Below are 16,735 nucleotides of genomic sequence, written 5' to 3' on the forward strand. Positions count from 1 at the left end.
GATACATCAAACCATACTATATCATATCTGATTACTTGAACACGCACTGTACACTTTTCACTATAACGCACTTGGAGATTAAAATTAACTATCTAACGTGAAATTGGTGTTAGAATTTGGAATGAGAACTAAATTTCTAGGACTTGTGGACATAAAAACAGCCGGACCGTCACTGAACCAAACAGGTTTACATTGCGTAGACGCACCACGTGATGGTTACTATCTAGTTCCGCCGCTCGCCGCTAGATGGCGCTAATTTCAATTTTGAAATAGAGCAGAAAATAATACAATTTAAAAACTGTTTGTAAACGGTTTAATTAACGGTTTTATGTTTTACTTACGAATTAATTGCGTAATATAATTGAACTTTTAAAAAACCTCCGAAGTCACAAATAAGATTAAGTATTTTTATTTTTTATTTTCATTTTAGTTTTAATGTTTTTTGTATTACTTATTAGCGTATTTCTTTTATATTGTTTTTATAAAAAAAATTGATAGTCAAAAATGGAATGTTTAGTGGACTGAAAAACTAAAGGTTTAGGTACTAGGAAAAAATACTACAGAGGTTAGTAATGACAATAATGTAGAGTCGGTATCCAAGTATTATTAGATAGTTATTATACTCGTACATTAGATACTTGATTAAGATAATTAAATACATATATCTGTTGTAAAATATCTATCGTGTAGGTATAGTTATTTTAGATTACTTTTTAGGGGTCATCCATTAATTACATCACACGTTTAGGGGGAGGGAGGGGGTCAAGAAAATGTGACATAATGTGACATGGGGGAGGGGGGAGACACAAACTTTGTGACGCCACTTTAACTTCATCAGTAACCGAAAATTTATTTAAATTATTTTATTCCCTGTACATTTAAATAACAAGTTTTTAAAACGATAATCGTTTTTATTCGTTTAATTTTCTTTCCTAAGCAGTTTTGGGTTATAAAATTACTAATATTTATATCGTCAAAAATATTTTGATAAAATATTAATAATACTTAGGTACTTATTAAATTCGATTTGGCGATTTCGTAGAAAAAATGTGACGTCACACTAGGGGGGAGGGGTTTGCCAAATGTGACCAAGTGTGACAAGGAGGGGGAGGGGTCAAAAAATGACCCCTTATAAATATGTTTAATAAGCTTCTGCCGCTTGCCACTGGATGGCGCTGTTATTAAAATACCAAAGTTAATTAAATTGTTCATAAAGTGTATCTAACCATGTCGAGTCCTATATTTTGATTGATTAATTTTATCACGATTTGATTTGTACACATTTTTACGATATCAACGACATGATTTTATGGTGTTTATATTTTCACATCACCTCAATAGGTGGTGAATAAATATTGTAATATGTATTAAGGTTTGTTTGTATTTCTCTATGTACCTAAGTGAATTGTACCTAATATTATTTTGGACAAATAAATTCTTAAACCATATTTTTATGCCAAATAATAGTGTCCAAGAACAGAAAAGTGGCACTTAGGGGCTGTTCATAAATTACGTCATCTATTTTTGACGATTTTGACCCCCCCCTGTCCCCCTAAAATCATCCAAAAACCATACTTCGAATGACCCCCTTTCCTCCTACGTCATGCTACCATCATCCGGTGCCCCACCCCCCGCCCCCCCCCTCATTTGAAATGACGTAATTTATGAACAGCCCCTTAGATCCCTCCTAGCAGGGAAAAAAAACCCTTTTTAATGAAAAGGGGTGGGGCACCGGATGATGGTAGCATGACGTAGGAGGAAAGGGGGTCATTCGAAGTATGGTTTTTGGATGATTTTAGGGGGACAGGGGGGGGTCAAAATCGTCAAAAATAGATGACGTAATTTATGAACAGCCCCTAAGTGCCACTTTTCTGTTCTTGGACACTATTATTTGGCATAAAAATATGGTTTAAGAATTTATTTGTCCAAAATAATATTAGGTACAATTCACTTAGGTACATAGAGAAATACAAACAAACCTTAATACATATTACAATATTTATAGAGTGCACGAATGGAATAGCATTAAATACAATCTAAAACAAAGCAACTTATTTATTTTTGTAAGAAAAGTGGGTTGTACAGTGAAGGCATATTCTAATAGGGAGTAATACTGCAATGTTTAGCCGCCAGAGTGCAGCACTAGCGCCTTTCGTATACCATAGAGTAACTTATACATACTGTGCCTTAAACTTTTTTTTGACAAGTTTTCACAGACAATAAAATATAACATTGATACATCAAGGCGGTTGGTTTAGGGGCCTACCGGGAAACGCGAAATCGAAACTCAGATTGCTCAGATGCCTCTTTATCGCTCGAATATGCAAAAGTGATAGAGAGGTTAGATAACAAAATTTCGACACTCTCGTTTGCGGTAGACTCTTAGATTGTGAATTATATTGGGAGTGGCGCCCCCTACGCAGAATTTCGCGTAATATTCCCTATAGAAAATTACGACATATTCCTAAAATAAAACCTTTTACGTACATAGTCACGTGACAATTTTGATAACCTTGAATACAGTCAACGACAGCGGTAACCATGGCAATGGGGCTGTCAAAACAATTCAACCTCAGTCGTGCTGATCAGTGCTGATAGAATTACAAATTGAAAATGTGCCTTAAAATATCTGTGTTTTAGCGGAGAAAAGTGTGTTTTAGACAATCCAAAAAAGTAAGTTTATATAAGACAGCTAATATTTAAAAATAGGAAAATATCTATAGAATATAATATAACCCAACCGCGGTACATATTTTGTAATACGTTACTTACTCTGGTTTTTTTTGCAAGTCGGTTAAAAATGTACATTAGTAGGTATTACTCATCATCATCTTCCTCGCGTTGTCCCGGCATTTTGCCACGGCTCATGGCCCTTATTGGGATTAGTCCGGTTTCCTCACGATGTTTTCCTTCACCGAAATATAATTGATATTTCGTACATAAGTTCCGGAAAACTCATTGGTACGAGCCGGGGTTTGAACCCGCGGCCTCCGGATTGCAAGTCACACGCTCTTACCGCTAGGCCACCAGCACTGTCTATATATGATATGATATGATGTGATGTGATTTGATGTGATGTGATGTGTGGTGATGTGATGTGATGTGACGTGACGTGACGTGACGTGACGTGACGTGACGTGACGAGACGTGACGTGACGTGACGTGACGTGATGTGATGTGATGTGATGTGATGTGATATGATATATGTTATATTTACAGATCCAACTAACACAAAATGCCGGAGTTAGTGGAGCAGATGTACTGCTCCCAGCAGATTGTGATCCCTCCGAAATTCCCTTACATCTTGAAGAGATTTTGTAAAGGTATTTTTTTTCTCTAGTCCGTTAATCCAAAATCAGATCAGAATTAATTTTATGACGCATAAGCGTCCCCATAAGGGGCACATTAATATCCATTTTTTTCCCATATCCATTTCATCTTTTTTTTTGTAAATATCAGTATCTTAAAGTAACGTGAAAAGAAGAAGCAATCTCACTTTTTAATAGTTTTTCTGGGATCTGAAAGGGTTTAAATTCTCTGAACTTACCACGCGTTTTTTTAAGCTGTATCCAGACGAGCTGGGCAAATCGACCGATTTGATCAAGAAAATAAGTGGCGCCAATCTCATCTAGCGTCCACACGTACACAATTTAATCACCAATTTGCATTCCATAGATACTAACTTCGAAAATTGGCATTTTTATGTCCGCACCTGCAGATTTGGTCGGGGAATCAAGTTGGCGTTTGCGTCCGCATGGCCTGATTCGATCGGTCAATTTCATCAGATTGGCGAAAAATTGTCTCGTCTGGATTCCACTTTAGCATTAGAAAAGGGGTAAAAAATCTTGACGTGTCATTTTATTGAAAACCGCTTATGAATAAAAAGGTACAGCAAATATATACCTATATAACAATTATAATAGCAGGGATATATATTTACATTATTTAGGTTTCATAAGTAAGTACGTAATAATTACTATTTTTTTATAACCGTTTTTCAATAAAGAGACATGTCCAGTCAAGATTGTTTACCATTTTTCTAATGCTAAAAAAACAAGGTACCTATAAAAATATCGAATATAGTGGTCGATCTCAAGAAAAACTTATCGATTTTACTGACTGCCTCTTCTATTCTAATGCATCATTTTTGAACAAAGAAATGATTATTAACTGAAATAGATGTTATTAAAGAAAAAGTGACGAAGCCCTCCAGTGGTGAAGGCCGGATTCGAACCGGCGTCTTTAGCAATCCGGGCTAACGCCTTGAACCCCTTGGCCTCCCCGCCACGGTGTCACCCGTCCCAATTTCTCGACTATATTGCCATCTAACGAAGACTAGGCGTCTTTGACCCACTCTAACTAAGGGCAAGCAATAGTAGTGTGACTTCTTAAAATACACAAATCAAAATATTTAATAAAATAATTTGATTTGTTCTCAAAGTCGTGTAAAGAAATGATTATTTTTGTTCTTTAGCGGCAATCAAGACCCAGCCATACGATCTTCTCCGCTGGTCCTTCGAGTATTTCAAGGCGCTGGCCGAAAACCGTCCACCACCTGTCAAGCTGAGGCTCGAATATCCCATCTACAGCACCGAGGGTGGCCTCACTCGTGGATGTCTCAAGGTCATCGCTCATCAGGTAAGTATAGAATATAATTTATTCGTAAGCACAAACAAACGAAACAATACATTACATAAAAGAAAATACAATAGTAGTTTGTGTTACAAGGGATCAAAATGATATATTTCCGTCAAGGGCGTACATTTAATCCTGAGCGTAATGAGGGATTCAAGTGTTAACGCCCAAGACGAAATAATTTTGATACCGTGTGGCACATACTGCTTTTCACATCAACTATGAGGAAAATAAAAAAATCTTAGTGTTGACACAATCTGATGCTTAAAAACAGATTATTTAAGCTAAAAAAATAATGTGCAAAAAAATGTAAAAATAGTGTGCTAGAACAGAAAAGTGTTACTTTGATACAATTATTTTTATTGGAAGTGAGAATCAAGGAATCAAGTTAGATAGTTGGTAGAACCAATGTTTTTTGGGGCCAAATGGTTCATCAATGTCAACAGTGAACTGAATGACACAAGGCTGTCCGTTATTATTCTCAATCAATCAATCAATTATTTTATTGCAAGAACATAGTTAAATTATGTACATAAGGTCATACATTTTTTTTTAAAGTGTGTCTTATGTTCTACCAGAGAAGGCAACTATTTACAATCAGTCTCGGCAGAACTACTGGACCAAATTTTATAAGTTTGGCAAAAAGCTTTGGATAGAAGAACCTAATTCCACATATGCTTGGCGTACCCAACTTATATATCAACGTATTTTTTCCAGTTGCTAAACATCGGCAGGAACCTCCCGCTGTACCTCATCAGGAAGGCCTGGCGTGGCTTCTGCCTGGACCCCAACGAGTTGAGGAGGATCTTCTGTCTCTGTGAGGTCTACATGAGGCAGGATTACGTTCCGTTGTTGCATTTTATTGCCGTGGCTGGCGGGATGCTGACTAAGGTACGTCATTATCAACAATGGCAAGAATCTGCATCTGTATCTCATCAGGAAGGCCTGGCGTGGCTTCTGCCTGGACCATGATCCTTGTGGACGAATGGTTTCAACGACGAATTGAACATTGAACATATTGTGTAATATACAACAGATGTTGCTAAGCAGGCGAGGTGTTCAAAATAATCTTGACGCGACTTTATTGTCAACAGAATAACAGCGTGTCAGGGTAATTTTGAACATCTCGCCCGCTTAGCAACTTCTGCTGCTGACTGTACTCGTATTTTTTCCCTCATTCTCAGCGTTTATTGTATATTTCGTTCTAGAATCTGACGTACACCATGATCCTCCTCTGCGAGGTCCTCACCAAGGAACCGGATGGCAGTTCAGCTGCCATACCCGCTGATGACTTCCTCGACATGTACCTGTTCTTGGCCAGGATGGACGCTTCCAGCGATGTCAGATACGTCAACGGGTATAGGGAAGGTAACTCAATCCTATTTAATGTCGGGTTGTGTGCTATTGTGTTGGAAGCATGTTATGTTATACCAAAGACATATGTAACTCCGTATAAGATGAATAAAGTCTAAGGAAAAAACGTGCCTCAGAAATCAAGAAAAAGTCATTCTCGGATAGATGGAGCACACACCTTTGGCCTATGCTCGGCTAGATGGCGTTGACGACACCGTTTCATATTTAACAATTTTAACATATAGGTATCAGTGAAAGAACACGTGTAAATTTTTTATAAAAATAATAAAATAATTTATCCATATAATAATTGTTTTTGATTGTGTTATTTTCATTTTGAGTTTTAATCGTGTGTCGATAGATGGCAGTAAATTTACTGTGACCACAAAAGCTACTATGACAGGACCCCTCTATAGCTATACCTACTATCTATTCTCTTTGGTTATAACGAACTTATGTTTTTAACTAAAAAAATAAACTTAGTCATGTTTAAAAAAACATGTACTTTACTTTCCTTTTATTCTAAATTACAATAAAAGAGTGTTTAAATCGGGTGAAGGGCATTATTTCAGCCTCGGACTATTAAATTAACTACCTTGGCAGAAATAAGTGCCTTTCATCCCTTGGTTATAGTTTGTAGCTTTCTAGTAGACCCCGAAGGCTTATCCTATTGTCTATTGTTCAGTAAAACCGCACGTGCTACTTACCTGCAAAAAAATATTCTATTTGGCACCTTAGCGCGGGCTAGTCCAACGCTCAAAAAACCAGTGTAGGTGCGCTCTCCGATAACGCGCCTTTGTTACGCATCTCGATGACACATTTTAGACTGGTTCTGTAGCGTTCGACTCGCCGGCACTCAGTAACCGAAGTACCGATTTTTTATGCAGGTGGTTGTGGCACGTGGCACGAGCGGTTTTTCTTAACAATAGACAATAGGATTAGCCTTCGGGGTCTATTAGAAAGCTACAAACTATAACAATCTACTATTTATACTATTTGTTTAGGAGAGACTCCTAGACAAGAAGAGGAAGAGATAGAAGAAGAAGAAACACTAAGTGAAGTCACTGTTGATGTGAGTGTACTTTTATTTACATCCAACGGGGTCCCTTTGTTTCTCATAAAGTTTTAAGTCATAATGTATTTGTCATATTATCATTAGTCATAAAACTGAAACCGTTAACATTTCAGGATTTTCGTTAGGTTATCCTAAAGATAGGTTAGGTTTGTTTTATGGCAATCCTGAAAAGTGAAGCGTTTCTGAACCGAATTAATTATGACTAACGAAAATGCGGGCAAACAATACATTATGGCTTAAAACTATTTGGGAAACAATAGAGACCCGCATCCAATGCACTTTAATTGTTTTCAAATAATTTCATTCAAGATCAATGTGGGGAAGACCGGCACAGACAAATACCGGCTAACCCTTCTCTGTTTGTAGTCGGGCTTTTTCTAAAATAAATATCGAAAACCCGATTCTTTCAAATCTGGACTTCTTGGGCTCATTCTACTCAGAATCGACAGCACTCTCCATCCTACAATTAAAAAAAGATGTCCCAAAATGTCCATTCGATTACGTCACGTTTTTAGTATGAGAAATTTTTTCACTTGTATGTACGTAGTGGAATGTACAATTTTCATACAAAATTTTGGGACAATTTTTTTTACCATCAGGATTGAATATGCTAGTGATTCTGAGTTGAAAGAACCCAAAAACACCAGGATCTGGGAGAATCGGGTTTTCAATATTTATTTTAGAAAACGCCCAGTCCCTTTCCTTTACAAAGAGGGGAAACGCTGGGATCGGCTACGAGCATACCGCTACGAAAACGTTGGCAGCGAATGTGTTAAACAGTTATAAAATACAGGCCCTTTTATCCTTAACCTAATCCTAACCTCTTGCCCCTATTCCCAGCCTTCCCTTGACGACTTTTGGCAAGGCGCCGGCAACCTCCGCCGTTTGAGCCTAGTCGATGACTCGGTGACCAACAATCCGAGACTTAGCCAGAGATCGGCCCAGCCACCCATAGGACGGGTCGCCAGGTCGCTGTCCGCTGAGAGAGCGGCGCAGATAGAGAGGGAGAATTATATGAGAGAGAGAAAAGGTCATATCTACATTTTATTAAAAAGTAGTCATTATTTAGTAAAAATATTCTTGCATTCTTGGAAGAGTAGTTTTTAATGCGATTAAGTGTGAAATGAGGAACCTAGAGCTGTATGTTTATTCTTTGGTCAAAACTAAAAAAACTGAGATGTCTGTCTGGTCGAAGTCTCGGTGATCACTAATCAGAGACTAAGCCAGAGATCGGCCCAGCCACCCATAGGACGGGTCGCCAGGTCGCTGTCCGCTGAGAAAGCGGCGCAGATAGAAAGGGAGAATTATATGAGAGAGGGAAAAGGTCATATCTAAATTTTATTAAAAAGTAGTCATTATTTAGTAAAAATATTCTTGCATTTATAGAAGAGTAGTTTGTAATGCGATTTTAAGTTGGACATGAGGAACTTGGAGCTGCATATATGACTCTTTGGTAAAATCTGAAAAAAAAAACACCTTCAACAATTCAATTCACCAATCTTGGTTTTATAAAAATCTCTCTCTATAATATCTGGTATTCGATATTATAATCTAATTGTGTTGAAATGAAGGACCTAAAAGAATAAATGTGACTCATTAATCAAATTCGAAAATAAATTCATCGCCGCCATTTTGATTTCTTCATTTTTGGTAAAAGTAGTGTATTGTTAAAATGAAAGTCTTTTAGAGCTTCGTAAATACGATTTTTCCTCCTATCCTATCCCATCTTACTTTTATTATGCCTTCTTTCAGATAGAGCTATATTGGATGAAGATATTGAAGTTAGTTTGTTTTTACGCTCTTATTACAGTCCTTTCTTATTAACAGTTTAAGGCACAGTATGTATAAGTTAGTTTATGGTTTACGATGGGTGCTAGTGCTACACTCTGGTGGCAGAACAGTGCAGTAATACCCCCTATTCAGTAGGGAAAATTGGGACATGGGGGAAAATTACACATAATACACAGAAAAAGGAATTCTTTTCTTAGATAAATTTTCCCTAAATATACCTTTAAGGAATAAGGTATATGACCTACCTTTTAACGTTAACGTAACATTACTTTTCCAGGCAAAGATGAAGCAGCTAAGTTCATCCAAAGTGCAAGAGAAAGCTGAAGATGGTAAGAATACGTTTATTTTCATCATCAGCATCTTCCTCGCGCTATCCCGGCTTTTTGCCACGGCTCATGGGAGCCTGGGGTCCGCCGTGCGAGTCGGACTCGCGTTCCAAGGGTTCCGTACATTAAATCCGACTCACGCTTGGTTGCACATTTCTAATAGGTTTTCCTGACATCTACAGGTAAAGAACTATTTTGTGTAATTTTTTTTTCAAAATTTTAGACCCAGTAGTTTCGGAGATAAAGGGGGGGGGGGGGGGGAATGGGATCCTATAAGGGTTCCGATTTTTCCCTTTGAGGTACGGAACCCTAACAATAGCAAATTAAACAGGCAATAAAAATACTTTATTTAAATCAGATAAAGAAGAAGACGCAGAGAAAAAGGAGGAATTCAAACCGATCAGAGTTTGGGATGAGGACAGCAATGAAATCCCTTTTGAATTTTACGGTTATATTTTCATTCCTTGCTTACAACTTGTTCATTAGTCAGTATTTTAGGTAATTATTACATAAGAAATTACATCGAAGCTTATTGTAGAAAGGGTAGCTACAGATGTACTGCATAATTATTTTCCATCGTATTTTCACGGAAACGTAGAACGTGTCTTGCTATTTCAGTCAGTCTCGGTACAAAAAGTACTGACGTAGCATGACAAATACGAACGTTTCCGAGAGAATAAATAAATAAATAAATAAAAGCTTGTGTTGTGGGTACTCAGACAACGATATATACACCGTGTTTTTTTTATTTCCGTTAATTTCAAGGGTGCATTCCTGAGTTTAAATCAAGTACTTAACTTTCTCAAAGACACCGATATTCTAATTAACTTAATTTCGGAGATAATCAATAAATTTTTTTTCCTATAAGGCCTCTACAAGCGTGTACACTTGCCTTAGGCCCGGTTTACATTTTGATTAGTGTTTAGAATGAGTTTATACTTTTGCTACTACACCGTGTTTTTTTTTATTTCCGTTAATTTCAAGGGTGCATTCCTGAGTTTAAATCAAGTACTTAACTTTCTCAAAGACACCGATATTCTAATTAACTTAATTTCGGAGATAATCAATAATTTTTTTTTCCTATAAGGCCTCTACAAGCGTGTACACTTGCCTTAGGCCCGGTTGAGTTAAATGTAATGCCCGTGCTACAACAACGCTATATGCTACATTTGATTAGTTTTTAAACTTATTTTTTTTTTGTAAAAAGAGCAAAAAAAAATTTTTTTTAATTAACTATGCCATTTAGTTCTCTTAAACGTACTTAACCATACCCCGAAGTTAACGGAATTCAATAAAAACACGGTGTATAATATACAAATACTTAAATACATAGAAAACAACCATGACTCAGGAACAAATATCTGTGCTCATCACACAAATTAAATGCCCTTACTGGGATTTGAACCCAGGACCGCGGCTTCACAGGCAGGGTCACTACCCACTAGGCCAGACCGGTCGTCAAAACAAATACGATTATGCACAACAATTATGCACTACATCTGTATAATATTATGTAAGTATTGTAGTTGATTAGTTTTGGCTTTTGGTCCGCGTTAAAAAAACACGTTGTTTCGTCCCTTTAGGGGGTAATTACAGCGTGAAAAGTAGATTGTATCCTTTGAAATTAAAATATATACGCAGTTTCATCAAAATCAGCAGAATTTGGAAGTAATGTAGATTGTTATTTTGCAGTAGGTACTTATAGTAAAAATAAAGTAAGTATCAATATTTAGTTGAAATAAATTCACTGAAAAGTATGCCTGAGGTTTGCCTCACGAAGTTTTTAGCAAGCACTTTTTTGCTATTAGGATCTCCTCTCCAGTGTATTTCTCAGGTAAAGCAAAACCTTAGCATCTAAAGATCTGTCTTCCTCCGAATCCTCCGTCGTAAGATAGCTAAATAGTAAAAAATATTCAAGTCTAATGATAGTTTTTTTCTTTAATAGCCTGTCCCACTGCTGGGCAGAGCTGAGGTCTTTCCCCCTAATTTCCATGACTCCCATTGTTGAGCTTTTTCCAGCCAGTTATTAAAGGTGTCTAAGTCGTCCCGCCATCTCCGTCTGGGCCTGCCACCTCCGCGCTTATTTTGCGGCATCCACTTGGTGGCTATATTAACCCACCTGTCCGGATGCATGCAGAAATACTACATTACGATAGAGGCCGGGAAACGAAGGGTTGCAGGCCAAGTAGATATAGATACGCGGCCGGCAACCCCGTTTCTCGTTCGAGATTTGTACCTATAGTGCTTTCCTCAAACTTGCAATGAAATATCCACACGGCTGCTGTTAAAAACAAAAGAAGGTTGCTTTACAGGCCTGTAAGGCTGTATGAAATTCCTTTACATATCTTCTTCACTCATCGGATCGGAAACATAGTATTTCCGGACCTAATTAGAAGTAAATCATGACAACATTTCATTGTAAGTTTGAGAAAAATAAATAAAACTATAAATCAATCCAGGTGAACCAAAATTCGTAGAAGTGTATTTAGAAGAACAAGAGAAGGAGCAAGAAGAAGAGGAAGAAACGAAACAAGAGGCAGAGCATGAGGAAGAAATACAAGATATGATACATGAAGTTAATAATGATACTTATAATTACGTAGTATAGAGAGATGTAGACTCATCACTACATAGTATAAAACAAAGTCGCTTCCCGATGTCTGTCTGTCCCTATGTATTGCTTAGATCTTTAAAACTACGCAACGGATTTTGATGCGGTTTTTAATAGATAGAGTGATTCAAGAGGAAGGTTTATGTATAATTTGTTAACCCGTACGAAGCCGGGGCGAGTCGCTAGTTGATTGTATAAAATGTGAAAGAAAATTTAGTATAGAGGCGGATTGCCAAAGTAAATTTTGTAGCAAGAGTAAATTTACTGCCATCTTTCGACACCTATACTCGTGTAGATGACGCCAGTTTTTGATATTGAACAAATTTAACACATATTAGTGAAAGAATAAGGATCAAAGTCAAATGGCGCTCTACAAATTTTAATCATCTGTCGAAAGATGGCAGTAATCGCGTTTTTTTCTAAAAGCCGTTGCCGTATTCAAAGATTTCGGAGATGAGATAGGTAGCCCTTTCCCGTTCCTGTTCCTAACCTAACTTTCCCTGACCCAGCTGTACGAGGCGCGTGCGCAAAGACTGGCAGACCTGGAACAGACCTTCGAAGATATAGCTCAGATCGTGGATAAGTTCAAATTGGCCAGTTATGATCTTGGTTAGTCCCTTGTAAGTCTTCATATACTCCTTTGAAAAAAAATTGGTCTTTAAAAATTAAAAATAAGTCTCATACATGATAGTCTTACCTCTACAGTTTACGCAAGCTCCATTGCTCGTTTTAGGATCTGCCAGTTATTACGTTAGTTGAAAACTTAAACTTGCCAACAAACAGGGTTCCTGTACTGCCTACAATTCATGCGACAGATTTAAAGGTGTAACATCGAGCCCTCTCAGTGGGGAGGTTTGGCAGCACAGCGTCCTGGTCGAGTGGCGCAGGCTGGTGTCGGACAAAGTGCGCGATTTCGAGGAGCAACGTAAAGTTGACCTCGACGCTGAGCGCGACGAGCAGAAAACGCGCCAGCCTGCTCCCATTCGCTACCACTACGTGGCTGGTGTCCTCACGTGCCCTCAATGTGCGCGGGGGTTCACCTCGAAGATCGGCTACGTCAGCCATCTTCAGGCGCACGAGCGCCGAGCAAACTAGGATTCGAAATGTTCGCCATGGCCAAAATCGGTCGGAAGGTTCATCATAATTCATGCAGGCTCTTTATAACGTATAATGCTTGTTGTCAGGAATGGTGGCTGGTCGTCAGATGTCCATCACCAGCGGAGAGTTCATAGTGCAACACATCGAGAAAGAGATTATGGATTACATTGATGAGCAGATTGCCATTTTGCCTGACCCTGATTTGAAGAAGAAGAAGGTATGAACCCAATAAAAAAGGTATGAAGGCATGGAGGTATGAGGTATGAAGGTAAGGTATGACATCATTCTTTGGGATTTAGTTCCGATTTTTTGTATCAAATAGAATTGATGTTGATGCGAGCATAGTGAGAGGAGATCGAGCACCTGAAATGATCTTTCAGAGTGTCCCCTATTACTGACAAAGTAAAGGAAAGTAGGCTTAGATGGTACGGCCACATTATAAGACGAGATGATAATATATAGTTTCCCAATTAAGTCCGTCCTAAATATCCCCACAAAACCCCTGGGAAGAGAAAGTCCCCCCCATTACATGGTTGTCCAGTATCAAGAGGGAGATGAAAGCCCAGAACCTAACCCCTACGACAACCCAGGATAGAGCGTCCTGGCGCCGCCGTACAAGCATGCCCGACCCCAGATAGAACTGGGACTAAAGGATTATTTAGACGATGCGAGAACTCGCATGCGAATGTCATTACATTGCGGGTTTTGATCGGTCGGTTGAATTGGATGTAACCAACAGTCCGCAATGTAACTAAAATCGCATGCGAGTTCGCGCGCCGTGTAAATCAGGGATCTTAAGGGAAGGAAGAAAAAGAAATTATGTTGATGACGTCATTACTCGGGAGGTTGATACTATAAAACCAGTCTCTTAACATTGGGCAAGAAATTATGGAATATACTAATGAGCAACTTGTCGTTTTGCCTGACCCTGATTTGAAGAAGAATTATACCTACTACAATATTATTTAAGGTAAAGAAGTTCATGTTGCTTTTTTTTACAGGCTAAACCAGAGGAAGTGGTGATGGTCAGAAACCTCCTCTACAACTTCCTGGATGAGAACATGGACATCATCGTGCCGGAGATCGAGGAAGTTGAGGAAGAGGAACTGCCTATTCCAGAGGTGAGCTGTTTTGGTTGGTTCATCATCTACTCGAGTTTTGCCGCGAACCGCGATAGCGTATATTGTTGTAGCAAGGAATTATTGATCTTCGCTTTAGCCTGGGCTCCTTCAGAATTAAACCGGGAAAATACTACGATGGATTACGGAAAATACTAATATTTCATCTCAGTATTTTCCCGAAGGATTTTAATATTTTACACTGTTAAAATTATTCGAGTTCTTGTTTATATTGTATTAGAGCATCATGCTGAGATGAGGACAGTTCGGAGCACTTTTTTCTTGCTATGTTTTTCTTATAGGTAATTCTTGTTTGTGTTTACGATACATTTGTATTCTTGTTAAATCTTTGATTCCAGATCGTGGTGGTATACGCGGTGCCCGGCATCGGTCTGCCGGTGCCCGAGGAAATGATATGCGACCTCGAAGAGTACATAGCTGATGTGAGCAAGAATCAAGCCGACATGGTCATGCCGAGGAACTTCAGGCATTTCCTTAGTCCACCTTTGGAGAGGTAAGTCATGGTTTGGCCTTACAATTCAGGCCAGTTGCCATCAAATATATCGGAGCGGCCAAGGTGTTCACAATATCTGAACACGCACTCTAACGACTTGACAATAGAGGCGTGCTCAGATATTTGTGAGCACCTTGGCCGCTCCGATATATCTGATGGCAACTGTACAGCTGGTGCCCCAACTTAAGTACCCACGTCGCCATACTAATTGTATAGAAAAGTGGATAATTATGTTAGGACACCAACGGTACCTACCTGTAGAAATTGCCCCAACTCCAAAACCACTCCAATTAAAAATGGCTATGATGCCGGCTGTCAATAGGTATCATTAATATCATTATATGCGAGCGTGACAGCAATATAGTAGGTTATTTGACTACTAGTCAAATCAGTTTCTTTTTTCGACCTGTCAACGATTTTGCTACTATGGCATTTATATGAAACACTAGCATCACAATACATCACACACATCATCTACATCACAATCAAATAACCTACTCTTTATACGGGTTTTAAAATAGAAATTGTGTCTAAACATAACTGCTGTCTACGTTTCTCTATTAATCTACTGGTGCTTTATTTCATGCATGGTGTGAAACAATTTATTTTAAATACCTACTGTCAAATATCCCGTCCAACAAGTAGTTTTAAAATAAGAACAAACTCCGTTTGTATGGGAAGGTGAAATTCTGCCGAATTTGCTGCGGACTCCTTGGACTTGTAACTTGTAATTTGTAATACAAGCGGATGCCACTTTTTGACAGCTTTTGTTAGAAAGGGACTTCCACTTGTATCAGAAATTACAAGCTTTTGAGAAACGGGCCCCTAAAATGGCACTTTTATATTGCAGATTCGAGGAATACCAATGCGAGGAGCCTAAGAAGGAAGAACTGGCCTGTTCTGGTGTATTTACCAATTAAAAGATCTATTTATTAATTTGTATTTTAGTCACTGTAGTCTATAGTTATAGTTGTTGATGCACTGTACCTAATATTTAAAACTTTAATAAATTCTTTACTTACTTCTTCGTTTCATTCTTCTGTGAGGAGAATTAATTCATTGGTGCAACGGAAGATATGATTTTTACCTTTTATCTCAATTACTCTGAAAATATACTTATATTTAAAATTTCGGCTCTGTCGCAGGACATTCGTCCCCTAGTGTATCCCTGGCTTATTTACAAGAAACATTCATCATCTTTGGTGCTCTTATGAGTATTTTCAAAAGGTCTCTAATTACCAAAACGTTTTAAGTCATAATGTTTGCCCGCAGTTTCATTTGGGTCAGAAACGCGTCACTTTTCAGGATTGCCATAAAACAAACCTAACCTAACCTAACTTATCTATAATATCTGTAGGATAACCTAACGAAAATCCTGAAAAGTTAACGGTTTCAGTACTAATGATAATATAACAATACTTTATGACTTAAAACTTTATGGGAAACAAAGAGACCCTATTTTCAAAATGTATTCAGTGAAAAGGCAAAGTTTTATCAGAAAAAAGATGAAGTTTCAAAAGAAGGATAGTGAAAAGCTTCAAATACCGGGAAAAAAGGTTATACAGGAATTCCTTGCAGCGGAAAATACTTATTGACCAATAAAAACTAGGGATTGCTTAAAAAAAACTTTAATGTGAAGAAATTTCCGACTAATTCACCTATCATTTCTCTCATAAGTATAGTGACGGTGGAACTTTCCCTTTTGACTATCATTCTTTGAGCATTTATTCAACCAACTATATTATACTTGCAACCAAAGTTGGCCGAACGTTAATTGCAATTGACAAAACCAGTACAAATTGAACCGTAATCCTTAACGGACGGTTATAGTTTACGGTTCAATTTGTAATGGTTAATGGCCAAAAATGGTCTATAGCATTAATGTTTTGGCCAACACCTTGGAGGATACAACTAAACGGAGTAGCCATTAACAGGCTTTCCCCTCTGTCGAAAATAGGCGGCCAACGGTCATACACAATGTATGGACTGACGTTTATCTGACATGGCTATTTTTACGTTACGCATACATTTGACGTTCCCCTCCCCCGCAAAAATCGGCAGACTGTTTTGTACAGAAAATTACAGACATGGCGTCTCCGTTTGATTATATCCTCCAAGGCCAACACTGCTTGTAACACTCCAGGATTCCACCGATTTTCTATATCGCAGCCAATATTGCTGGCGCCTATGCAATACAATTTCAAAGCACATCTT

General features: G+C 38.1%; 1 protein-coding gene across 1 annotated transcript; it reads left to right on the forward strand.

The window, feature by feature from the left end:
* Window positions 1-3,217: 3,217 nt before the first annotated feature.
* LOC134660480 (uncharacterized) lies at window positions 3,218-15,463 on the forward strand. The gene is made up of 10 exons (XM_063516245.1): window positions 3,218-3,323; window positions 4,475-4,638; window positions 5,353-5,526; window positions 5,844-6,003; window positions 6,993-7,060; window positions 9,132-9,183; window positions 12,976-13,106; window positions 13,891-14,010; window positions 14,367-14,521; window positions 15,372-15,463. Exons 1-10 carry the CDS (start codon window positions 3,236-3,238, stop codon window positions 15,439-15,441), a joined length of 1,182 nt encoding a protein of 393 aa, XP_063372315.1. The 5' UTR covers window positions 3,218-3,235; the 3' UTR covers window positions 15,442-15,463.
* Window positions 15,464-16,735: the final 1,272 nt, after the last annotated feature.

Source organism: Cydia amplana, chromosome 27 (genome assembly GCF_948474715.1).
Source record: "Cydia amplana chromosome 27, ilCydAmpl1.1, whole genome shotgun sequence".
Classification (NCBI taxonomy): Eukaryota; Metazoa; Arthropoda; class Insecta; order Lepidoptera; family Tortricidae; genus Cydia; species Cydia amplana.

What these genes read in the sequence shown, in the direction of transcription:
- LOC134660480 (XM_063516245.1), top strand. Translation starts at nt 3,236, where the DNA reads ATGCCGGAGTTAGTGGAGCAGATGTACTGCTCCCAGCAGATTGTGATC. An exon ending in TAAGTGAAGTCACTGTTGAT is followed by an intron (nt 7,061 to 9,131) that starts GTGAGTGTACTT and finishes TTACTTTTCCAG; the next exon opens with GCAAAGATGAAGCAGCTAAG. An exon ending in AGGAACTGCCTATTCCAGAG is followed by an intron (nt 14,011 to 14,366) that starts GTGAGCTGTTTT and finishes CTTTGATTCCAG; the next exon opens with ATCGTGGTGGTATACGCGGT.